The 27,211-nt window shown below is 41.0% G+C and overlaps 1 protein-coding gene across 12 annotated transcripts in view; it reads right to left on the bottom strand.

Annotated features, from left to right (window-relative positions):
• SGMS1 (sphingomyelin synthase 1) overlaps positions 1–27,211 on the bottom strand; it is a 292,041-nt gene that overhangs the window by 13,535 nt on the left and 251,295 nt on the right. For all 12 annotated transcript variants that reach the window (XM_060034548.1, XM_060034545.1, XM_060034557.1 and 9 more), the window contains 2 exons: positions 23,853–24,703; positions 7,820–7,937 (listed from right to left, as the gene is read on the bottom strand). In XM_060034548.1, the coding sequence (XP_059890531.1) occupies positions 7,820–7,937; positions 23,853–24,493 (759 nt within the window). In that variant the 5' untranslated portion in view covers positions 24,494–24,703. The remainder of the gene's footprint in view (positions 1–7,819; positions 7,938–23,852; positions 24,704–27,211) is intronic.

The raw sequence follows: 27,211 nt of genomic DNA, 5'->3' as shown, positions 1-27,211 counted from the left end.
CTTAATTTTTCTTAGTCTACTAGTTTCTCAGTCCTTTTTTTTTTTAAATGACACTGACATTTTATTTTAAAGAGTCCAGTCTAGTTTTTTTATATCAAGAGCATGTCCCTCCATTTGGCTTTTATCTGACTGTTTCCTTATGTTTAAACTCAGGTTAAATGTTATTGGCAGGAATATACAGAAATGATGTGTCCTACCCAGTGCATCAGATCAAAAAGCATCCGATATCATTTGTTCTGCTGCTGGTTTGATCACTTGGCTGCCAGAGTGTCTGCCAGATTTCTCCTCCGAATACACACCTTTGCCCCTTTATTATTAACAAGCAGTTTGTGACTTTTTGAAACTATATAAATATTATGGTGCCCCACCTTTCACCCAGTGGCTTTAGCATCTGTTGATGATTCTTGCTTGAATTATTACTACAGTGGTTGCAAAATGGTGATTTTCTATTTCTAATATTTCTTTTATATCTAGCAGTTAATTTTTTCTCCACCAGCACTAATTTTTAAAATGTTTCTTATTAACGTATTATAATTAATTACTGTCATATTTCATTGTGGTGCTCCAATTGTCTCACACGTGGCCAGTGGGAGCCTCTCAAGCAGGACAGTATGGCTTCTGAATGGAACCCACCGGCCTGCAGTGTCTGGGAAGCTCTGGAACCTTCCTCAGGACAAAAGTCCTGCTGTCCATCTGCCTGTACTCTGACACAGTGGATCACGCTTCGTGTAGAGTCATATAGCGTCACCTCCGAGGCTCTTCGGATTTCTTCAGTGAATGCTTTTTCACCCTGGTGACCTCTTCACACTAGATGGCTGCTGCCGTGTAGGAAACCTCTGTCACCTTCCCAGTGTCTGCCCTGGTCTAGGCATTCCTCATCTCTAAACTTGAAACACCGCACAAAAGCAGCCTCATCTGCCTCCCTCGTGTGAAGTACCAAGAACAGAGACGCGGCCGAACTTCTTGCCTCTGCCACTTAGTACCTGCGAGACAACAGGCAAGTCAAGCATCTCTGGACCAACTGCAACTTCCTCCCACTCATGACTGTGAGACTTCAATGAAAAAACATTGAGAATCATACCTGGCACGAAACAGGTAGACGTAATTTAGCACCGCTCGAAGTCTACCTCCCCTCCTCTCTCCCAAACAGCTTACTTTCTGTATCACTGGAGAGATGGCTTTCTAAGAGACAGATGTGATCACATCCTATTCACTGCTCCAACCTTTCCTGGCTTCCTGTGGCCAGACTCCTTAGAAGGGTGACCAGATCCCTTAAAACCTGCCCACAACGTGCCTCTCTGGCTTTCTCTCTGCCACTCAGCCCACAGGACCACATGACCAGGAGTATCTAACTTTACCTGCGCCTTCAGACTTCCTTTCACACCCTTTCTGTTCTCTCCCTTTAACTCCACTTGGCAAACACCTACTCATCCTTTTCAGACTTGGCTTGGACGGCATCTCCTCAGTGCAGCCAACACTCCCAGCAAAGTTTACCACCTTCTTCTCCGCTTCCATGGCAACTGAGCACCTCACGCCTATTACAGTGAAGGCTGTAGTCAGAGAATAATCTTATGTGTTACATGTCTGTCACAGCTTCTGGATGCCCATTTGTCTTACGTATTTGTGTATCCTCAAAATTCACCCCACGCAAGACAGGTCCTCTAGAAATGTTTATTCAGAAGTAAGCAATCCGCTTGTTTGTGAAAAGAAGTCACATCTATAATCTCCCTGCCTCGCAATCCCTGTCTCCCTGGAGACTTCCCATAAATAAGAAAACCATTTAGAAAGTTTATAAAATCATGTAAAAATGCATATAACAAATGTTAACTGTAAAGACACAGGAACAACTGCACAAAAAGCATGATCAGAACGATGTAAGAAAAATACACATAAAGAACTAATAAATATACTGAAACAGGAACAGTAGATAGAACCATGAATGTAAAAATTTTCCTTTTTACATTTTTGCAATGTATCTATAATGAATGTAGAGTTTCTTTAAGATGGGGAAAAAATAACCTTTTTTTAAGACAGAAAGAAGTGACTTAGTACATTTTTCTTTTTTCTTTTTCTTTTTTTCTCATTCCTGAAAAGGAAAGAGAACAGTGGAGAGAAAAATGGGAAAGTGAAGAAGAGACTTGGGATGGGGAAGGTTACCGGAAATTATAAAGCAAGAAATTTTTTAAAAAATGAGAATGAACAAAATGATAAGAAACTGGGAGGCAAGCAGAAAATTAGGTAAAATCAAGCACTGACAATTTAAATTCCACACGATTCAACAGGATGACATGAAGCTATTTTGGTAACAGAACACAAGCCATATTCTGAAATGCTGATAAGGTTAGCAGGAGCTAATCAGAACATCAACATTTGTCAGCGAGGAGGGCAGCTTTTGAGCACTCAAGCTGTTACCTAAGAAAGTAGGAAAGAACTTAAAAAGGTTATAAAATCCTAAAAAGCAGTGAGTCTTGTGCTTTGTAAGACTGAACACATGCCAGTAAAGAGACCCTTAAGACTGAGGATTACTACATCACCGCTTAGCATCGAATTGAAGGAGGTGCTTTGATCTTTCTAATGCGTGCAATGCAAAAAAACTGACAGTGGCAGGAAAAAACACGGAAGTCTTTCCGTTATTATATTTGTATTTTATTGTTCCACTGAACAATTAATCTCAGATGTCCAATTAATCTCAGCCTTGTCCGACAGTGGGCTATGTTCAAGTATGCTGGATGGAAAAATAAAAAGACACGTTTTTGAAGTTCAAGAAAATCATTCCACTGAAAACACCATGTCAGATTAATGCGTTAGCCAGCTAAGTACCCAGGATGTAACGTAACTCTCTCGTTTTGAAGGTTTTCAAATCTAACGTCACCATGGAGACCAAAAACCAGAACCAACATGAATCTCACTTTAATGCTTAGGTATTAGATTAACTCAAGTGATTATTAAAATGAGAGTTGAAAACAGCATAAGTTATTCCTTCTCTTCCAATAACATTAGTGTATCTGTGTTATCTGGGGCAGGTTTTTTTTCTTTCTTTTTTTTTCTTGTGGAGTTTGCTAAAAAAACAACAACAAAAATTTCTTACATAAAGCTTAGGACATAGAAGAATTCTCAAATGTTTCTGCCTTTTTTATTTTAAAAAACTGAATCTTAAAAAGTTAGAACAAGATGACAAGAAGGTGTTTTCTGATTGGGACACATGCTCCTTGGAGAAAAGCTGTGTTGAGATTAACAAGGGGTAATCAAGGTTGCACTAACTTGGCAGCCTCGTAAGCCCACCACGCACACCCACTGGGATACAGGACTAGTGCTTCACAGAAGCTTCTGTTCCAGGAACTGAATGCTTCCTTCCCTTCCCTTCTCACGCCCCAGCAGCTCATCTCTGTTGCAGGAGCATCTGATGACAGGCCCCCTTCTCTTCTCACCTCATCATTTCACATGACGATTACTTCTCTAAGCCATGACATTTTGTGAAGTAAAGAGTACACTGCCATCAAGTGAATGAACACTAGGAACAATTTTTTTAATTACTACTGCATACCTGTTGAAACATTTTTCTTAGAAGCCATGCGTTTTGAATACTGGTGTTAAGGGAAGAATTAAGTATACTAATTATGGGGCTTTGCATGTTGGCAGAACCAAGTTTAGGTTCACGTGCCCATGTTAAACAAAGTCGTATTCTAAAGCTCAACTCTCTTCCCTTGGAGTTTAATGATGACTGATAACCATAAGAATATCCACCAACCAACAGGCCTTAGATGGTGTCTCAAGTCAGGGGATAACCAATTCTGGAAGCATCGTACGTTAACGTCCTGTCTCTGGCCTTTTCATCCATACCAACAGCTTTAACACCACCGAGAATATGATGAATCACAAATATTTAATTTCTAGCACTGATTTTTCCCTCAATTTCAGATGTAGACTGCTAGTTAGCCTGGACACCACCACTTAGATATCTCACAAGTACCTCAGACTCTATTTGTTTAATCTGAAGTCATTAACTCCGTTTTCCTCCTTACCTTATAATTATGCCAGTGGTAAAAGCCAGTTGCCTTTGAAATCCTTCCTTTCTCTCCTTATTCCCTATATCAAATGTATTGCTAAGCTGTACTGATTCAGCCACTTAAATATTGCTCAAATCTGTCTCCACTTCTCTTATCCCTACGGCCAGCAGCTTAGCTTAAGGTCCTTATATCACAGCATTTTCCACATTATATAAGATGAAAGTTCGGATGAGGTGGTCTTAAAGCACTTTCCACAAAGGCAGGGGCTTCTACTCTGCTCACCCCCTTGCACTCCAGTACCTCAGACACAGCAGGTGCTTAATGCCCGTTAAATACATTTTCTCTGGATGAATAAGAGTCTAGGCGTTAAGGCGTGATGGCCACACCAAGCTTTCTTATTTCTGTACAGCATCTTACATCTACAGAGCCCTGTGTATTTACTGCCTTCTTTCACTCTCGCAACTCCTTAAGATGGTATGAAAAGTGCCATAAACCCTGTCTTGCCAACAAAGGGACTGCGGCTCTGAGAAGTTAAATGCAACTTCTGCACAGCTAGCAAGTGCTGGATGACATCATCCTCACTCTGACCTCAGTGTTCTTTCCACTACTGGGTAGGTTTGTATTTTTACAGGGTAATGAGTCCCCTCTCGGTGCAATGGTTCAGAGAGAGTTTGATCAAGATTTGGTGGCGAGGATATTGCGACACTGGACTGGATGACTTTCAGTAAGGTTCCTTTCCGTTTTGACTAACCAAGCCCTGGGTAGGGCTCTAAGGTAGGCAGAGGTGGTCTCTGGGATCTCTCTCGAGCACTATCTCTCGCTCCCTTCTGACACTGTTCCCCAGTGCAGTGTTCTGACCCTTGTCTGACCTCTCAGTTTCTTAAGTTTGATCTCCAAGAGGCAGCACTGAGCCTTCAAGACCTTTTCCAAGTCTTCTGTCTAGCTTCAGAAATCATTCTGTCTTACTTGTGAAGTGTTCTTGCCAAAGAAATTAGAACAACTGAATCAAGTCTCCAGAGCCAACTTTCTATTTAGAGGAAATATGGAGGAGAGAGGAAGAAGTTAATTGACACTAGAAAGACGCAAACAGATAAGTCCAGAATGTGGGATATTCTACAGGACAACTGCTCTGATCTCTGTAAGTTACTGATGGGGTTTACAAAAAGGGGGTGGGGGGACTTCCCTGGCGGTCCAACAGTTCAGACTTCAAGCTCCCACTGCAGGGGGCACAGGTTCGATCCCGCATGCCAAAAAAAATAAACGGGGGGTGGGGAGGAGAGAAGGAACTGCTCTAGAATGTAGAGACTTAACAGACAGAACAACTAAATGTAATATAAAGACTGTGGATCCTAATTTATACAAACCAACTGTTTTTTTTAAAAAGGCATTTTTTAAGACAATCAAGATATTCCACGAGTTGGTAATTGCCAATACCAAAGAATTACTGTTAATTGTGCCGAATGTACCAACAGCGGTAAAGTTATGAGATAAAATGTCCAAAGTTTTTAGATGCATATTAAGTATGTAGCAATGAAATAACATTGTCTGGGGTTTGCTTTAAGATACTTCAAAAGAAAAACAGAAGATAAGATGAAGCAAATGTAGTAAATCTTGGTAACTACTGAGTCTGGGTGCTGGCACACGGTGGTTCCTTATACTGGTTTCTCTCTGGAATACAGCTGAAAAATTTCAGAACAAAAAACTGTTTTTTTGAACCCATTCTTCCAAGAACTCTGTTCTACAAAAGAATTAGATTTAGTGAGCTTTTACTAATAATTTTTGCTAACATTTTACCCCCTCCTGTATACTTTACTTTAAAGATTCTAATTTCCAGAAGACTGCCACAGAAAGATGGGCCTAGTCGGGGTTTCTGGCAGCATGATAAATGAGTGACACACTGGGGTCTGGTTTTGCATACTGTCCCTGCCATTACCTCTGTCTTTACCAAGAAAACCCACACGCTATATTTAGCTATGGGATCCTGATTGGATGTGCTGATGACTCAAGCTGACTCTGTAAGTGCCAATACTAACCAAGTGTGGGGGTGCCGGCAACTGGGTGGAGCTGCAGAGGTCCTAAGAAGAAACAAGGCTGGAACCAGATCAGGGAGAAAGGCCACACACACAGCACGACCCCTTGATGCTGGGTCCATCTTCAACATGGGCTGGACCAGATCCCACATCTACCTAAACTGGTATGACATGTTCCTTGGTGGAGAAACTTCCCAGGCACAGACTTTTTTAAGAACCGAACTACTACTGAGAACACACTTGCTTATCAAGCCAGCCTCCCAGCAGGAGTCTACATCACTGGGTCCTCAGTGACAACAAGGTATTTCGTCTAAGTCAGGAGCTGTAGGCAAGTGCCTGAGAGCTTTCATAGAGGATAAAGAAGACGTGAGGCTGGCTTTCTTTGGAAGGGCTGAAGAAAGAGCAAGGAGATGCAGAGAGGCAGGATTGCTGATGGCGATGAGTAGAACCTTGGGATCATTCATTCCTTATGACGAATTCTCCAGTTACGGAAATAGACTGTAGCAAAAACGGAAAGAGGGCAGAAACAAACTAGCTACCTCTCTGAGCATGTATGTAAGTCTAGGAAGGAAGGGGACCACAGTAAGCAAGCAACCTAAAGAGATCCAGAATTTCAAATGATAAAGACACCACTTTAAAAATCCCTCTTCCGGGGCTTCCCTGATGGCGCAGTGGTTGGGAGTCCGCCTGCCAATGCAGGGGACACGGGTTCATGCCCCGGTACGGGAGGATCCCACATGCCGCGGAGCGGCTGGGCCCGTGAGCCATGGCCGCTGAGCCTGTGCGTCTGGAGCCTGTGCTCTGCAACGGGAGAGGCCACAACAGTGAGAGGCCCACGTACCGAAAAAAAAAAAAAAAATCCCTCTTCCAAGGGACTGGATTCTTCAGCCCTCTTCCAAGGTTCTATCAGAGAGAATGTCTCTTCTGGAAGTAACAAAAGTACAAATGGATGAAATTGAAAGGATGTTTCACTAGCACAAGTGCGATGTGAAGAAATGATTCCAAACACACAGCATTCCATTTTTTCTCCCACCCAAATCGAGGAAATGAGCTTCTTCTACTTCTTATTACATTAAAAAGCTTTAATGTAGGTAGACATTTTTAAAACTAAATCTCTTGTTAATTATTTCATAAAATTCCGATGATCTCCCCAGTTGAAATTATTCTAAGGCAAAAGTTGGGGTATGGAGTATTACGTGAATCTGATGGAAAGGTAGAGACAATAGAAGAGGAATAAAGTTTATTTTAAAGAAAAGCTTCTATGCTACTAGAGAAGATCAATACAGCAAGATGTCCCGCCAGGGAGGAGAGATCTTGTTTGGGTGGGTGGAGGGTGCAAAGGGACAGGAATAGTGTCTCTAGCTCTGCTGTTACGGATTCCCACTGTAGGGATTAATAGAAAGAAGGAAAAAATATCATTTGAAACAGAACCTTCCATCTAAGAGAGGGAAAACGCATATAAAAGCTTCTGGATCTGTATCAAGGGAGCGAATGATATTTTAAAAGTATGGCAGGAAACCAAAGAGCTATGCCCACACACAAAGCTTAACTGCTTCCATCACACTAACTAGACCACATATTTCCCCAGCTGCGAAGCACTGGGGTTTGGGAATTTTAAGAAGGGTGGGGCCACCTAGCTGTATTGCTTAGTAACGTTCCCAGATGAAGGCAAAGGGACTTGATTCTATTCTAAAGAAATTTTTACCTTTGGCCTACATCAAAGGACCCCTGGGCAAGATAAGAAACAAACAAAAAGGGAAATTACAGCAAGGAATGGTTTACCTTCGGAGAGCAGTTGAAATGCATACCGGGTACTGGGAGTGTAGTTACATACATTGTAATACACCGATACAGGTACAGCGTGCCAACTATGCAGAAAAATCTTCTGCTAATAATAGACCTAGAAAAAGGGAAAAACAGGGCAGACACTCAGTCATGAAATTTCGCAGGTTCATTTACTTCAAGTTTTCAATGACCCAACAATACAAACAAACCCCAAAACTACCTGAGAGATTGAAATCAGAATTTTATAACTAGAGCTAAGAGCAGATTAAGGTGAGGATTTTGAGAATGATTCTGTTTTTTCTTTTTAAATATTAACTTTAAGGCCAGAGGAGTTTAAAACACTCTATATTGCTATTAACTGGGCTTCCTGAGGCCTTAAACGTGAGTTGACATTCAACTGATGTACAAGTAGGGCCTATTCTGATGGGTCAGAGCTGACTCAGTACCTGTGGTTAAACATTTAGAGAGTGTCTTTTCTGTCATAAAAAAGATGTTCAGAAAATTACAATGACATTAAAATGAGAATTCAAAACTTTTCTGGCATTTAATGAGCCAAAGACATTAAACCACTATACTTGTACATCCCAGAAACTGATTATCTTAGCAGATCTCCAAGGTAGCACGATGCCAAGAAAAGAGCCTGTCTCAGTGATAGCATCCAACCTCTCTCTGCTAACTATGTGGCCTTGGGATAGACTATTGACATCTCTGAGTCTCAGTTTCCTAATCTGTAAACCAGAAATAAGAACATTAGAAATAATGTACGGAAAATCCCTGCCATCCATGCACAGTGGCAGTCAACAAATGTATACATTTTGTGGATGAATCACAAAATAAGCAAGAATTAGAATCACACATCTTTTCCATTTCAAGTTTATTGGTGGTTCTAATGAAATTATTAGATATGTATATGTGAACATGTATATTGAGTTTCATAACTTCTCCTGATAGCAATTTCCACATAGGTTTGGCTTTAACTAGATTAAGTTGTACAAACTTAAGTGTATCCTTGAACAAGAATGTTCCTTCCCTTCTAATTCTACCTGTTCTATCTTGTTCTACCACAGGCCAGAATCACAGTCCTGTGGGTCTCCTCCTCTTCAACCTTGAGGGGTTCAAATTTTTCCTTGGCCCAGGGCAACCTGACATAAATAAACACACATTTTTTAGAAACAGTGAACAGGCTTTCCTCTGAGGATACTGAACATTCACTCTATAATTGTACAATGTGCCTCTATTTTTATGCAGGATGGACATTCCTACTGGAGGAGAATTTGTATCGTCTGTATTTTTTAACAAGAGGAATGAAGTGATATGTCGCCTGTGTGATTAGAAATTAATTTAAAAATAACCCACATGACTGTATTAGTATTTCATTCATAACTACACAGTTCATGTAAGGTCCTTAGGTTGTATGGGTAGAGCCTGGGTGTTGTGCCTCTTTACCCAGATTTTAGAAACTGGGTCAAAACTGCTTACCACAGAGAATGTCTCCTTTTCTCTTATTAAAGCTGTGCTTGCCACCTCCAAGGGCAAGAATTTATTCAGCATAAAGCTGTCTTTTATAAAGGTATGTGCCTCTAATTTCACTTGATGAAAAGCACAGTATAATTAAACAATATAAAGAGGGACAATACTAGAGAATATTACTAGACTATAAATGTCTTACCAAAATAACTTGAAATACCCGCGTGAATTTTACATTGTAAGACACGATGATCATTTTTCTCAAAAAGAAAATGCCCTCTCTCACCATCCTGTTCAAACAAACAGAAATTACTTGCCATTTTACTTGAACTATATGAAAAACATCTACAACAGAAAACTGTTAAGTCTATTTAGATATGTTAATCTCTTTAGATGAAGAGAAATAAAATGACTCCTATCACTCCATTTTGGGAAAGATTACTATCTTAAATCCCTTTACCTGATGGTTTCATGGTGCACATAAGATACACACACGCACACACAAACACCAGTAACTATTTCCATATCTCAAACTTGAGTCACATTTGAGAAGCAGTGAAAAGACTTAGGATTACCTGAGAATGAGGTATATGAAAAAATGATAATGGATGAGAAAAGGCAAATTCTTTAACAAAAAATACTTTAAAAGTATCAAACATTAAAGATTCAGTCACATTTACTCTTTGACTTGAAGTGAAAAAGTCAAATGATTTTATCAATGTGACTCCATCAATATTCACATGGTGACAAGCTGGAAGTGACTATTAATAAGAATCATCTGATCTTTGGTATTAATCTTTTTGAAAGCAAGCTTAGAATATCTTCAATGTATAATTTTAAACAAGAATCTCCTACCATAAACTTTAAAAAGCAGGATATAAAAGTGTTTCAAAAACTTGTATCCTGTTAAGGTATTCTTCCTTAATCAAACAATTTCACACATTAGAATTCTTTCTTACTTAAGTTTAAAAGTTCAAGATGTGCTTTAAAGAAAAAAGGTTTAAAGTAGTTAAAAATGTAACAAGACAACAAAAAAGCCACAGAGGAAACATTAATGAGGTATTTCCAGAGATTAAGCAAATGCCAAGGACAATATACACATTATAATTCTCAAAACCACAATGCTGTTCTTCTCACATGGGATATATCTCTCCTTTCACGTTGGAAAGAAGCCTGTTTCCTATCTGCTTGCACTCTGCAATGACTATCACGTCACAGATGCTTGTACTTGGTCATGATTATTCTTCTCTCGAGTATTTGAGTAATAGGCTCATTACTACTTGCTCTGACAGAAAAGAAAAACACTGTTAAATTAAAAAAAAAGAAAGGTAGTGGCTTAGTGGCTTATATTTTTTTCTAAGTCCCATGTAAAAGGTCTGCAATATAATGCAAGAGGAAGGAAACTGTCCATTCTTCATTATTGTTAAATTCGATAAGGAAATATGAATAAAAGTGTTAATATTTTATAGATAATCATTAAGACTTGTTAGAATGGTATGTTATGTTAGGTCCAGGATAACTTTATTAAACATTTTACTATCCCTACTTAAGGAGGAAAAAGTACACAGAACCTGATTAATTACTACCAAATACAGGCTTAAAACAGCAGTACTGCTTTGTTTCTGGCATTTGATACAATGGTCTAAAATTCTAAAGAAAAAACGATGAAAGAAATGAATATACTGGAAAGTAAAATTAAAATACTGGGAAGTTCTTTTGTTTCCCGCAAGTTGTCTCTTTCTGAGCTGTAGCCAGAAGACGCACAATTCTTTCAGTGTTCAGACCTGCTCTGCCAGCTCTTGAAACAAACAGGTCCTGAGACATAGCAGTGGAACTAAGCAACAATCTCAAAGTAGGAGGCGATAAACACGGGGGACAGCACATGTATCTGGACCAGGATCAGGGAGGCCCACATCTCTGGAGCAATCACGGAGGCCAGTGCGCAGTTCAGGTCCCTCCAGTATATGCCACAGGGACAAGGCCTCTCCAGCTTATCTTCACACAGATGCTGGCTCTACCTTTAGCAAAGGCTCGCGTGATGATTTGAATCATCTCAATTAACTTCTTTGGAAATTGGCTTCCTTGCCAGCAAAACGGTATCTTTCTTAATGATTCAGAGAAATGCTACTGAGGAATTTCCCCAGACTGTTATTAACAGTAACTAGGGTTTTGCCAAATTCCTCCTCTACGCCAAGCTCTGTGTCATTTAATTCTTAAAATAACCTGCAATGCAAGGCTATGATCCTTATTTTACAGATGGGGAAATAGCAGTTTCAGAGAGTCTAAGGTGAAATATAAATACATTACACAAGACAAAAAGATTCAGGAAATGGCTTCAAATTGTGTAAGAAAGCCCAATTTCAGCCCAATTTCATTTTGAGACTACACTGTTGTGTACCAAGCGATGAGCCAACATCCGATCACATTTAAGCTACATATCAAAATCCACTTAACTCAGATTTTTTCACTTAGTGTTTTATGTCATATTTATGTCATATTTGTCATATTTATGTCATATTTCGTATTGACCCAGACCTCTACAAAATAAGCACTTCTGACAGTTATTTAATGATAACCATGTTAGTTATTAAAGTACTGAAAAAAATCCTTCTAGGTATCCAGAAGGAAACTGTCCATTCTTCATTATCGTTTGCACCGTGCCCAGTTAGATATGCTTTACGTCCCCCCCAGTGTTTGGTCAGTCATTCTGAAATGTCATCCGTTTCTCAACATTCTATCTCGCCTGAACTTCCACTATGACCTTTGACCTAGTGTCCCTAATTCCACTTGTGCCTCCCTAAAATCCTTTCTACAAAGAGCAGCCAGAATCATCCTTTGTTTGAAACAGTTACACAGAGTATGTCCTTTAAAACCCTCCAGTAGTTGCCAGCTATATTTTGAATAAAATCCAAATCCTTTGCCAGGCCCGTGAGGCCCTGGATGATCTGGCCTGCCTCTCTCTAAGCTCACCTCCCACTGCTCTCCCCGCCATTCCTCAACTCCAGTCCGATGCCCTTCGTGCAACTGAACACATCACCGCAAGTCCCTCCTGCCTTAGGTAGGATCTCTGTGCCAGCCATTCCCTCTGCCTGGACCCCTGGAACATGCCTGTCACTCAGGTCTCTGAGAGGCCACCTGCTCTAAAGAAGGTGCCTGGTGCCAGCCTCCATTTTACTTTCTTCACGGCCTCCCACTCCCACTCCCACATTCTGCTGAAGCTACCTCCAAAGAGTTTCTTAAATCTGTTTTCCTCCCTTTAGTTCCTTGCTACTAGTCCGTGGATTCCCTGGATTACGACAACTGCTCAACATGACCCCAAGCTACCTTAACTGTTTTACCTTGCAGACCTGAATTCCACTGCCCTGGGCAAAACGAGCCCCACTCATCCGTTCCCTAAAACCCTAGTTTCTTGCTTTTGCCAGCAAATCTCTTTCCCTGGCCTCTCCTGTTACTCTATCCACCTACCTCAAATACCACCTCTGCATGAAGCCTCCTACATGTTCCCAACTGGGCAGAGCTACTTCATCCTCCAAATCACTTCAGAACTTGTTTTGTATTTTACGGTATTTTTAATAGTAAGATTGGCATCACCATTACCAACAGAGGCCCTCATTCCTTCTGTTAGAGGAAAAGCTCTTAAAGAAAGCTGCTCCTTACTTATGTTTTAGTCCCAGTGAGACTCATGACGGTACCGGTAATATGGGCAACACCTGCGGTTCTATGCTTAACAGCTTCACTTTTTACTCCCTCTGACAGTGCTTTCCTGCTTCTTCCCATAAATGTTTGTCCTTTAAACTCTTTAATTTATCTGCCAGAATGAACCTCTGCTGATGCTCACCAGTCCTTCATCTTGCATCATTTCTGCACTTATATTTTAAGTGATGACACCTGCCAAGATGGCGGCATTCATCCAAGTAAGGACTGTGAGTCCTACCATCTTCCTCCCTTGCCTCCCCCGTCTCCTCATTGCCCTGTCTGGGCTTTCTACCCATCACAGGAGTCTCAACTGCTCCAGATGGTGAATCATGAAAACCCAGGGCTTAATTCGGTACTTTAAGAAGGAAAATCCCAAGGAAAAGGTTGTAAAACAAAAAGGAAGGAATAAATGCTGTAGAGTAAACAGAAAAGTAAAAACATATGCTCTCCCGGGAGATCCAGACTCGCCTAGTACTTCCAGGGTGTGCACACAGGAGGATGGCAGTTCATGAATCAGCAGAACGAGAGGGACCCATGTACCCGGCCCGGAAATGTGTGTGTACACGCACGGTGCCTCTTTGCCTTAAAAAAATCCAACTCAAAGAGAGTTCTGCATCTTTGGTATTAACTACGTTAACCACATTCCTGTTTAGCATATACTATTTTACAGAAGGAAGAAGTAAGATGTAAAGAGTTTAAGTACTAGCCTGGGGCCAGAGCGTCAGTCAATGAGACAGCCACAACAAAACCCAGGTCTCCAGATTTTCAATTAGTTCCTCTTTTCACTAATGAAATTGTCAAGTTAAAAGAAAAAAAAAAAAAAAAAAAAGGTAGTGGCTTATATTTTTTTCTAAGTCCCATGTAAAAGGTCTGCAATATAATGCAAGAATTAAGTTCAGGAAATGATCCATACTAGTTTAGGGAATTTGCAAAGAACAGATCATATTATAAAATTGTCCCCACTTAAGCCATCTTTTTTTAAAAAATATTATTTCCTGAGTTAAATATAGATTGTAACATAAAGAAAAAATGTTACGCTATAAGATATGAAAGACATCAATATGATCTACTTGAGTTATGAAGAGTTAAAGTATCCTCCAGAAACTGCTGCATACGTAAGTACCAAACAAAAGAAGTTACATTTCTTGTCAGTATTTTAGGCTATTAACAAAAATAGTATGTGTGCATATATACATATGTGTGTGTATATATAATACAAATATGTATGTGTACACATAACACAAATACGTATATGTATACAGATCTTTCTTCATTCCTTCCCTTCATCAAAACTTACCTTGAATCACATTCTTAAGGCTTGTTCAGTCACAGCGGGCAGAACTCAACAATGAATGTTTGCTCTTAAGCTAAAGGATTACTCTTAAAAGTAACATTTTCTTTTTAACAGGGGGTTGGATTCTAAAAACATAATAAGCACATACTTCACCAGCAATGGCTAACATCTACTGAATTCTAGGCACAGTAATCATCATAGTGCAATACTCAATTAATGTTAGCTGCTGCTATTATTATTTATGTATTCTCATAACAAATATATATATATATATATATATATATATATATATGCTAGGCATTATTCTGGGCACTGGAAATACAGCAGTGAACAGAATGGACAAAAAGCCTGCCCTGTGGTACTTATATTCTAGGGGCAGAGGCAGGCAATAAACAAGATAGATGATATACAGTATGTTAGGTAAGTGCTAAAGGCTAAAATGAAGCAAAAGTGTCATTGGAGGATGGGAGGTTACAATTTGGGGCTAAGTTGATCAGGGATGGTGTCCCTGTATATGAGAGGGTTAACCATGAGGACATCTGGGGAAGAAGATTCCAAACAGAGGCTAGTATGTGTGGGTGTTGGCAGAGGGGTCAGGGAGCAAAGTGCATGAGGACACGAGGTCTGGAGGGACCTCCCTGGTCACCATAAGGACCTCTGACCTAAAAACTGTATGAGGGGACTTCCCTGGTGGCACAGTGGTTAAGAACCCACCTGCCAATGCAGGTGAAACAGGTTCGAGCCCTGATCCGGGAAGATCCCACATGCCATGGAGCAACTAAGCCTGTGAGCCACAACTACTGAGCCTACGCTCTAGAGCCTGCAAGCCACAACTACTGAAGCCCACGCGCCTAGAGCCCTGCTCCGCAACGAGAAGCCACGGCAATGAGAAGCCCGCGCATTGCAACGAAGAGTAGCCCCCGCTCGCCACAACTAGAGAAAGCCTGCGCGCAGCAACAAAGACCCAACGCAGCCAAAAATAAATAAAATTTAAGAAAAAGTAAAACTGAAACTAATTATTAAAAAAACAAAACAAAACTGTATGAAGTGGGAGAAGAGTGACATACACCAGCTTACTGTACAGTGACACATTCTGTCTGCCGAGTTGACAAGTGACTTAAGGGAAACAAGAATGGAAACAGAGAGACCAGTAGGAAGCTCCTGCAACAACCCAGGTAAGAGATGACGCTGGTTAGACCCAGGGCAACAACAGAGGTGGCGAGAAGTGGTGGGATTAACAGACCAGATGTGGGGTGGAAGCAAATACCAACAACAAAACCGAGGCGTTTGGCCTGAGAATGGGGCAGGACAGAGATGCCATTTACTAAGATGGGGACGGGGGCGGGGCAGGCTTGGGAACCAGGAGGAGGCCAAGGACTCAGTTAAGTGTTTTATACACATTATCTGACTCCATCCACACAACAACGTTGACATAAGACACTATTTTATTGTCCCCATTTTGTAGTGAGGAAACAACGCTACTATAAGTAGTTAAGTGATTTGACCAAATTCACCTCAGTTAGTAGGTGGCTGTAGGGATAAGATGAGCACAAACCAGTGAGATTTACAGTATAACTGAATGCTTAACTACCATTACCATGATACAAACAGGTTGAGGGGGGACATATGTGATGACTTCTAAATAAGAGCATGAATACTTAGACAGACATCCCTGGTGGTTTTTTAAGAGAAGAGGGAAAGAGAGGATCCCTGGGAACACTGTAAAATACAAGGCAAATGTGATACTACTTAAAAATACACACCTATGTAGATTACACCTATATGAGCATACAGAAAAATATGAAAAGGAATATGAAACCAGATGTTAGCATTATTTATCTCAGGCAACATAAGTAAATTTTTTTTCTTTTTGTTTATCTTCTAATTGGCCTACAGGCAAGATACACTACTTAGTTTTTCCTTTAATGTCATAAATAAAAATTAACTCATGAAAACTAATTTATTGCACCAATTTTTTTTTGTGCTTTCTCTCCCTTTTATCCTAAGTCTCAGTTTAAAAAGCCTCTTATAATATTTATGTTAACTTAAAACCTAAATTGCTGGAATTACTGAATTTAGTTTCCCTACAATTCCTAGGGTTTAGGCTAGTATTTAGGTCTTGAGACCTAAACTGGTAAAAATTAGAAGAGGTGAAAGCTGGTAAGACCATCTGTGAGCTAACAAAGTGAGAATGAGAAGTGAGGTAGAGCCTGGAACCGAATCTAGTGCCTAGAGTGACTGTCCTTCCCCACTCCAAGGAGGGCGAGCAGAGGCCTGCAAAAGCCTAGGACACCCAGATTACACGGGAAGATAATGGGACAGGGAAGGCCTCAGGAAGGAAAACAGGATCTTAACCCCGGGCTCTGCTGCCCAGGGTCAGAATCAAGGGGAGAAAACTTGCTAGAAACAGCAAGAAAAAGTCTAAGGTTGGGCGCGCCTGGTCAGCAGTCTTCAGTGGAAAAGCGTGACTGCATGGAGGCAGAGGGCATTTCCCAGATGCATGGTGAGTAGGGCCCATGCCACACCACACCTAGAAGGTCACAGGACAGCAGTCAAGTAGGACAGAACTCAGTACGCTTTCTACAAACTACTGTGGAACAGCCAAGTTGGGATAGCTTTCAGGTTTGGCAGGTCCACCCTGGGGCAAGTATGAATGTCTCCTGGATGGTCTATGACACATAAACCTTATTATCCAACACAGGACTACTCTGTTTTCATTCTATCTGTCCTCTGCATGTTGAATCTATGCTACTCTATCTGTTAAGAAAACACATTTCCAGAGGACAGATGCCTATTATACCAGGACACTATGAGGCTGGATTTATACTGAAAAGCCTTCAATCCTCAAAATATTCTGTGTGGCATCTCGGGCAAGTCAACAGCTTTTCTGTGTCTCAGGTATCTTCACTGAGACAAGAGAACACACTGCTTAAAGAGTTGATTGGATGAAATGACAGTGCATGTAAAAAAAAAAAAAAATTCTCGTTACTCAAATGTTTGGAATCTGCCGTTTAAACAGGGCAATAATGATTTTTGACAACATGGATGAAAAGGAACAGAAGAAAACAGACTTTGAGTAAGTATATAATAGATGCAGGTACATGTGTAGAGAGAGAGGAAAGGAAGGGAAGGGACGATCCATGAGCTCGTAACTTGCTTTATGGCTGGAGAGGAATATGACAGTCTGTCAGCCAATTAAATAATGTGCTAGATGCCCCCAAAGTAATAACATGAGGGAATTTTTGTCCTCATGAGTTTCATACTTTAGGATAGAGTCTGGACAACACACACTTTAAAAACCTGAGATGTTACTGTGAAAACAAACAAAAATTCCCCAGGAGATAACCTCTATGTAGCTTTGTTTTGCTCACTGCTACATCCCTAGCACCAGTCTTCAATAATTCTTGACAAATTACTAAATGTAAAGATGCCCTGAAGTTCCAGCCTAGCCTAGTGGTCCACAACGTACCGTCGATTTCTAATGAAGTGAAACAGCCTTAAAAAAAAGGCTCTTCTGGAACTTGGAAAATAAACTCTATTGAAGGGACCTGCTTCATCTCAAATGCTCTACATCAACAGCTTTTAAGAACGTAACTTAGTCACAACCATCAGAGACTTAAAAACAATTGAAAAAAGGTTGACAGTAACTGTGGTCATAAACTACCTTGGGGAGTAGAAGAGGAAAGAGATAAGTACTTTGATCCAATCAACTTAATGTGAAAAGAAACACTGATGGAATCAAACTGGGGTAAAACAAAAGATAAATGTTAGTGGAGAGTCTAGCCTGTTGAATAAGACACAAAAGAAACAAACAAAAAAATCAAATTAGCACCTGACAGCAGCAGTTGCCAATCAGCACAAGGCTTCTGTCCTTGGAAATTACATTCCATTCACAGGAGAGAGGCAAATACTGTAGATAAACCTTCTTCTGTTGGCAGACACCCTCCCAACAGATAAGGCCTCCAAACCCAGGGCATTTACCAAAGGGTAAAATACAAAGTAAGTCTTTTCCAAAGCGGTCTCCCAACATAAAAAACGTACTGCTGCCAAACACCTAAAAATCCACTGCAGTACTCTCAGAGTGTAATCCTGGGAAAGCCACACTGGAAAACCGTATCTGTTCCTTCCTTCGGGATCAAGGAAGCCCCCAGAAACAGTTCCGAATAGAGATGTCAAGTCTTAAGCAGGATCTGCCAACAGCACTTCCTTCTCTAGTTCCTTTCCTTTTGGTATGAGATCAGTTTTCAAAGAACCTACTTGGTGACCATTCTACCACTCTCTCCATAACTCTATACAACTGTTTATGCCAGAATGTTCTACTCCATGCCCCAAATGCCTCAACCACAAAGCTCTTTCAACTCCACCCCACATCCCAACTACCCAACGGCTCCTTTTCTTTTTTCTTCAAATCTTTACACCACCAGTGGATCAATATATCCTGCAATATTTAATTCATCGCTTTACTATCTACCCTCACTCCCCACCTGACTTGTGCTACTCCTTTTAGGCAAATATCTGATCTAAAAGCAGCCATGACAGAAAACAAATATACACATCACCTGACTTTGCTCTGAAGTAAAATATATTCAAGCAACGTTGAGGGAGCTCTCAAATTAGTGATTTCTATCTCAATCTATGGTTCATTCCTCATTAAATTTCAAATAAAATTCAGAGATTCACAGAGAGACCCCAAAACCCTGTATGAGATACTGTAACAGAAGTCAGCCCTGTGGCTATAAAAGATGAAGGAGTTCTAAATGTAACAGAAGCCACAGCTTCTAGGAAGTTTATCCCTTCCCCACAGCCCAGCACAAAATGTATTCATTGGCCAAACGTGAGTCTAAGTCGCGGTCATCTTCCAACTGGACCATTTGTAATGGCATCCTAACACCCATCCCCCGCCTTCCACTCTTGCTTCCCTATTCTCTAAACGGCAGCCAGAGGGCTTCTTTTAAAATACCAATCTGTTGACATCATTCTCCCCTAATGACATCATCACACTTGGAACAAAAATTCTGCCTCTTTTTCCACAGCCCACGATGCCATCCATACCTCCCTGACCCCGTGTCACTGCTTCCTCCCAGCTCGCTTGGCCACACAGGCCCGTGGCTATTCCCCAGGTAAACCTCAGAGACTCTGTACTTGCTGTGCCTCCTGTCTTGACTGCTCCTGCCCCAAACACCTACTTGGTACACCCCCATTTGATTCGGGTGTCTGCTCAACTGTCACCTCATTAGAGGACTTTCCTGATCACCCAATCTAAAATACCACCTCCTCCCCACTATCCCCAACACTTTCTAACCCTTTAGACTGCTTTATTTTCCTCCATTTCTCTTATCACTGCCTGGTATTATATATTCATTTGTTCAGGACTGTTACACCCTGGTCAGAATACAAGCTGATGTGAGAACATCAGGGGCCTCTGCTCACTGCAGCACCCCCAGGGTCTACCACAGTGCCTGGCACACAGTAGGTTCTCAGTGAATACAAGTTGAATGAATGAATGAATTTTAAACAAGCACTTTCTATGTGCCAGACTCTGTATCAGGCAGTGGGATATAAAGATGAATGACAAAAAGGATCTGGTCTTTTCCCTTGGGGAACTTAAAAGTGTAGCAATGAAGGAGATACACACACAATGAATAGAATGGACTGTGATATGAGCTTGAAGTGTTCAAGGAAAACCGTGGAGTAGAGTAGCTGGAGATGAGGTCGAACAGCCTGGGGTCAGATTATGAAGGACCCTAGGCTTCAGGCTAAGGAACTGGGCCTCCATCTGAGCACCCGCTATTCATCACTAAGTAGGAATGGAAAGAGGTAATGAATCTGAAATTAGAATGGACAGAACTTAGTGGCTATTTATATGAAAGGAACCGAGAAGTTCTAGGTTTCTAGGAAATGTCACTGCCCACATCGGAGGAAGAACAAGTTGAAAGAAAAAAATGACAAATCTGGTTTTAGAAAAGTTGAGTTTGAGGTACCTATGACCACCATACTAAGTCATAGTGCTTTCTCGAGTGGCTAGAAAATTCTTGGCTTGGAAATTCTGCCACCCTGCTCCTTGGCCTTCTTCTTGGTGGGCGTTTACAACGTCCTAATAGCGCTGAGCCACCTGTATCACATTTGGGTGCCATCGTGTCAGCTACGATATAGCCATGCATGGAAAGTCCCTACCAAATCTGTCCCTTTAACATATTCTTTAATCACACTTTCTTAAAACAAGGGATACCTGTTTTGCAGTGAAGTCTGACACAAATGCAGAGATTTCCCAGGAATTTTTCCTAGTCAGTGGCTTGAAAGTCCAATTCTAAATGGGGAGACAACATTATTTACAATTTTAAAAATCAAAAAGTTGTCAAGGACAGGCATTGTTGTTGCTTTCCAACTTCACGACGTTATGGAAGCCCCATGCGGACCTATGTATATATCAGCATATGTACATATAGACATGAGGGGGAGATGTTAAGAATGAGAGGACGCAAAAAAAATTTAAGTACAAAAAACAAAACTTATGTTTAACAGTAAAGGACAACTGTATACAGCATAAGGATAGAACCAAATGTCACAATGTCATAAATTCGGGCACCCATGTTTGCTAGCACCTTGAACATCTGGCTGAAGGGTTTGCTGTCAGGAGATGTTGCTCAAATTCCGGCATATCATTTCTCAATAAGTCATCCTCTACAGTTTCAGCCCCTGATTCTTCTCTAAAAAGTAGAAGATAAAGAAGCAAGAAGGAATAGGCTGATTTTTTAAGGCTCCAAGACTCTTAAAGTCAAAGTAAAATTAAAATGTCCCTTTGGAAATTACTGATCAGGCAGGTTTAATTCCTAGGAGGTCTGGACATACTCCTAAGTAGCAAACTTCCTGGTGGAGGTTGGGGAGAGGGGTCAAGTGTCAGAAGAGTCAAGCACAAAATGAGAGGTTGTCACTTTAAAACAGAATATTCCATAACCAGAAGGATCCATTTTCCCAACATACCTAATAATAAACCTGTTACACTGCCGTAGCCGAATAACTAGAAACAAGGGATCTCTGACTGTATGCAACAGTTTAATCTTCTTTATGAAGGCCAGGGAAAGAGAGCTCATTAATACCCACTGCTTGGTGTGTCAAGCTCTATCTTTCTTCCTACCTCTTCCATGTCTGGTGTGCCACACACACTGAAGACAGGTCTCAAGGACGGAGACGGGAAGCCAGAGATGTGTCCCAGTAGCAGGACAAGGGTGGGGATGCTTAGGATTATCATGACAACAGTTGAGTTATCCTGCTGACGTGGAAACCAGAGAGAGGACCTTAAAGAATCCTTAGTTGGATGTACTCTGGACGAAAAATGCTCTGCGGTTAATAATACTCAAACATAACTGGCCCATTCAATAATGTTAGAATCAAATAAAACACAGTTGTATAGAACAACAGAAATCATCTAGACTGAGAGGGTCTTTATTTATCTGTGAGAGAAACAAGGCTCCTGAGATTTGGAGATTCATCCACACCACCCACCATGTGAGGGCATGGCTGGGGCTGGAGCCCAGGCTGCCTGTGTCCTAGCCCTGGGTTAATTTTGCCCAAGGTGTGAGTCAACTGATTTATGGCTGTAGAACAATTTAAATATACAAATGACTACAGTATTAGCAATAAATACCGGTAAAACATGAAATTAGAAAGCTTAAAGAGAAACAGATTTGAGGAAAAGTCCCTGCTGAGAGAAATATAAACAGTAATATACTTTAAAGAAATTATCCCTATGGTTAGGACACTTCTTAGAACAAGAATAAAATTATTCAAAAGTCAGCTCTGTGAAAGATTTGAACTTGCACAGATTATGTATAAGTACATAATGATATATTCTGGGGCAGTAAATTATTAGCTTGCATGTAAGAATTTTGATAAAAACCAGAAAACAAACTCATATAAACAAAAATCAGGAAGACCCCAGGAAACCTAATTTGAGTTGACCTTGGCTCTGAAGCGGCAAAACGTGCGGGCATTGTTTTCTAATGAGCTTCTAGGGAAAAAAGCTTGAAAGTCAAAAGCAGAACTGAAGTTTGACAGCCGGAAGAATGTAGTTAATAAATTTTGAGCATCTCATATTTCTAAGGCCTATTCTTATCTATTTAGCCTCTTAAAACTAAAGCAAACAAAAAACAGTCTTCCACCAAATCAAATGCATCCCAGACAATTGCTCCTATTTCAAATTTAGCTTAAACTCCAGGATTGCCAAACCAGCCCCCCAAAAAACTGGCCACTTAAATTACTTCCTTTATACAAGGTTAAGATAGCCCTTTCCTGGCAAAGAGTCAGGAATTGCTTTTATTTCCACTTGTAGATACATAATTTATAAGGTAAAAAAAACACAGACCTTATGAAACGTACCAGGAAAAAACTCATCATTTCCGTTAAAGTTCAACATAAATTCTCAGTCTGCATTTTGTTTTCTTGATTTAAGATGATCTCCTTAATATTCAACCATACTGTGGGTCATGAAACACAGTCCACCAGAGAGAAACTCAGATCCTTAGCAAACCAGTTTCCAACTCCCATGCATGGAAGCCATAAAGATGTTCCGCTAATGGAAAAAATCAGACACCAAAGATGAGGACAATGTAGGTGTTTAGTTTGCTACAGGCAACCCAAGCAAACAGCTTGTCTGCATTGAGTTTAGAGCTTGGGACATGAAAGCCACTTTGGATCCACTTGAAACTGAAAGGAGATACCTATTTAAAAACCCTGAGAGGGCTTCCCTGGTGGCGCAGTGGTCGAGAGTCCCCCTGCCGATGCAGGGGACATGGGTTCGTGCCCTGGTCCGGGAAGATCCCACATGCCGCGGAGCGGCTGGGCCCGTGAGCCATGGCCGCTGAGCCTGCGCATGCGGAGCCTGTGCTCTGCAACGGGAGAGGCCACAACAGTGAGAGGCCCGCGTACCACAAAAAAATAAAATATAAAAACCCTGAGAAACTTGAATGGAATACTGCTTTAAATGCCACACATTCTATAAAAGGTGGAAAGCCATGTAGGTTCATCCACATCCCACCTAAAGTCATTCCCTGTGGGTATCATTCTCCCACTAGTCCAAGCCACTCTGGACTAGCTGTTCTAAATTCTTTGTGTGAAACATCTTTAAATACATATTGCTAAGTTCTAGATATCTGACTCTGTGTGGGAAAAGCTACACAGCCACTCATGGCCCATAGGCCAACTGTCGACAACTGATGTGATGGGTTAAAAACACCAAGACTGGGTAGTTTTTCTGTGGTTCAATAGCCTGTACTCTCTGAAGATGTCTGAGGGTTTTCCTTCCTGTGAAGTGAAAATAGAAAAACCTCACCTCTAACAATTCTACTCATCATTCTGTATGAATCTTGTACAAAACAGGCAACAAGCACAGAACTTTCTGCAAGTTGCCAGAGCTTTAGTTGGTTCAACAGAATATGTGGTTTAAAAACAAACAAAAAAAAGAGAAATGTGCTTTGATTCCTACTGCTTGATAAATTTCATTTCCCAATAATGAATATCAAACATCTGCAGTGAGAAACCCCAATCACTGAATCTGCAAGCTTTTGCTTTACTTACTTGTATTTTAAGAGCAGCCACTGAATTAACCAGAGTCCTACAAGGATCATGCCATTAATTTCACAAATAGAAAAGGCCCACTGCACCCGGTTAAAATGGTCAAAAAAGGTGTCCGGTAGTGGAGGCTGCACCTCCTTAGGAGGTACTCGTTCATGGACGACCGAGATCATCACTGTGGTGAGAACAAAGCAGGAAAGTGCATAAAGAAAGGCCAGGAAAGTCTTGCCCCACTCCATGGGGTACTGGGAGCGCTCTGGCTCTGGCATGGGGATCTTTATCATCTCCTTCCTATACCCATTTGGCATCCCCTTGGGTTTGACCTTGATGCTGAAGCTGCCATCAGGGGCGAGGACGTCTGTGCCAATGCAGAGGTGCCCATTGGCGTGGCCATTCTTGTGTGCTTCCAAGTGGTGCTCCATCTTCAGGGTCTCTATCATGTGCAAGAGCCGCTGCCCATTGTCGGAGGAGACTCGGCACAGGGGGGGTTTTGTGAAATCCTCCTGGGTTAGGTTGATCAAGTCGCGGCCTGTGAAATGTTCCAGAGGCTCACAGTATTCTGGCATAGCATTCTCCTGCAGCCAGTCTGCCACCTTCTTGGGTGACCAATAAACCACTTCCTTCATTGTACTGGCAGACAACATGCGGCCCCCCGCTTGCTCCCGGCAGGTCAGCAATCACCGTTCCTGCAGGGCAGGACACTGTGCCTCCGTGGTGCACTCATCCTGTCAGGCCTCATGACAGACTTGTGTGGCGAGATGGTCAGGGCAGTTTTTAAACACTTCATGTAGCTGTCCGGGGTTCTTGAGTGCTTGAGCATTAATTCACCTCATTTTTGAACAAGATTCTTCCTTCTGTGGAGGCAAGAGAAAAAGTCAAGACACTGGGACTCGAAAATCAATCCCCTCAAAATGCAAAACCTTAACATGCATGAGGAAAATGGAAAATCAGGCACTGGTAAAAGTCCATAGTTTTCAAACATGTATTAGTTTAAGGGACCACTGATTCCCTGGTTAGTCTTCCCTAAAAGAGCATTAAATTGGACCTGAGATGGATCAAGTCAAAGGCAGTGGTAGATTTGCTAAGAAATAATTCGACAGTGCTTTAGACATTGCTCAGTACTGATCAGTGATTCTTTTTTTTTTTTTTTTTTTTTTTTTTTTGGTGGTACGCGGGCCTCTCACTGTTGTGGCCTCTCCCGTTGAGGAGCACAGGCACCGGACACGCAGGCTCAGTCGCCACGGCTCACGGGCCCAGCCGCTCCGCGGCATGTGGGATCTTCCTGGACCGGGGCACGAACCTGTGTCCCCTGCATCAGCAGGTGGACTCTCAACCACTGCGCCACCAGGGAAGCCCTGATCAGTGATTCTTTTTGTGCTTATTACATGGTTCCTGAGATCATCTTAAAGAATGTATCAAATCCGCTTAATCTACCACTCTATCTGGTGAAGACATGTTTTAAAACATTAAGAACGCACACAACTTAACAGATATCATAAAGGAGAATCACAGAAATGCTGAGCTTCAGGATCATCTGGTCCCACAATTTTATCCTGTTCTATAAAAAGTCAATGAGTTCCTTTTTCCAAATGTGCTTGGACCCCAAATCTATAAAAGAGTTATAAATGTAGATGCTTAGGTTGAAACAGATGGAATGAAGGGCCAGGGTCCTCCTTGCTCTGATGATATCTTTACTCCCAGCCTCCAGGAGGTTTCGTGGGATACCATAGTTTCAAAATCAGTGCTCTGAACCAACTCCCTCACTTAGGCGCGAGGAAACTGAGTACCAGAAGGTCAAGGAACCTGCCCGTGGTCAAGTGGCAGCTTGCATAAAAGAGCTACAAGTTTCCAAGTCCTGGTTTACTATATTTATTTATTAAAATACTTAACCAGTGATGTGGCAGTAACCAAAATGCACATCTGGAGGGGAGAGTCAAAAGCAGAATTCGAAGTTTTATAAATTTATTTATGTATAAATATATGTATAAAAATGTATATATTATATATACATATATTTAACCACAATTATGGTTAATGAACATAACATTGCATAAAATAATGGGAAAGAAATATATCACATACTGACTGAAGTTCTACTTGATGATGGGCCTGGGGACATTTTCTACTTCTCTCCCACCTACTTTTCTTTAATAAGCATGTATTAATTTTGTAATAATCATTTAAAATTTAAAAAAAAAGAAAAGTTAAAAATAAAAGACCTAGCTCTCTAACAAAGCATCATGGTTAATGAAACATGGCCTTTGGCAAAAGACAGACCATAGTTTGACTTTCAGCATCTCCATGGATAACCGACTACTTGAACTTCAGCTTATTAATCTCTAAAATGGACATAATCAAATATCTCCTTCACAGGGGTGTCGTCAGTACTTTAAACACCACATGCGAAAGTTGATGATACACAACCTAGCACTAAAAAGGGTCTGCTTTTTTGTTTCTGTTTTTGTTTTCTATGGCTGAGTAGCATTCCATTGTAAATATATACACTACATCTTCTTTGGCCATTCATCCATGGGTGCACACAGGTTATTTCCATATCTTGGGTACTGTAAATAATGCTGCAATGAACAAAGGGGTATATATGCCTCTTTGAATTAGTGTTTTCCTATTCTTCAGATAAATACCCAGAAGGGGAATAGCTGGATCACACGGTAGTTCTCTTTCAACTTTTTTGAGAACCCTTATACTATTTTCCATAGTGGCTGCATCAATTTACATTCCCACCAAGTGTACACTTGCCATTTTTGACAACATGGATGGATCTAGAGGGTATTATGCTAAGTGAAATAAGTCATATGATACCACTTATATGTGGAATCCAAAAAAAAAAAAAAAAACCACAACAAAACAAAACAAAACTTACAGATACAGAGAAGACATTGGTGGTTACCAGAGGAGAGGAGGGTTGGAGGTGAGTGAAATCGGTGAAAGAGGAGTCAATTATATGGTGCCCGATGGCAACTAGACTTATTGTGGTGACCACTTTGTAGGGTACACACATATCAAATTATTGTAGAATATAAAACTAAGGTTATTTGTCAATTATGCCTCAGTAAAAAAAGGTAGGGTCTTTTTTTCTTTCTCAAATTTTCTATCATATCCAATAGTTAACTGTCCGCTATAGCTCATGATGAAAACACACTCTCCAATAGTGGGCTAACTTTTTTTTTAATCTCAAAAGAATGTTGTGTTGGGACTTCCCTGGCAGTCTGGTGGTTAAGACTCTGCACTTCTAATGCAGGGGGCGTGGGTTTGATCCCTGGTTGGGCCACTAAGATCCCACATGCCTCAGGGCGTGCCCCAAAAGTAAAAAACAAAATAAAATAAAATAATGTTGTGCTAAC

This window comes from Delphinus delphis, chromosome 16, assembly GCF_949987515.2.
Source record: "Delphinus delphis chromosome 16, mDelDel1.2, whole genome shotgun sequence".
Taxonomy (NCBI): Eukaryota; Metazoa; Chordata; class Mammalia; order Artiodactyla; family Delphinidae; genus Delphinus; species Delphinus delphis.
Note: the sequence above shows the minus strand (reverse complement) of the source record. Positions and strands in the feature narration are given on the sequence as shown.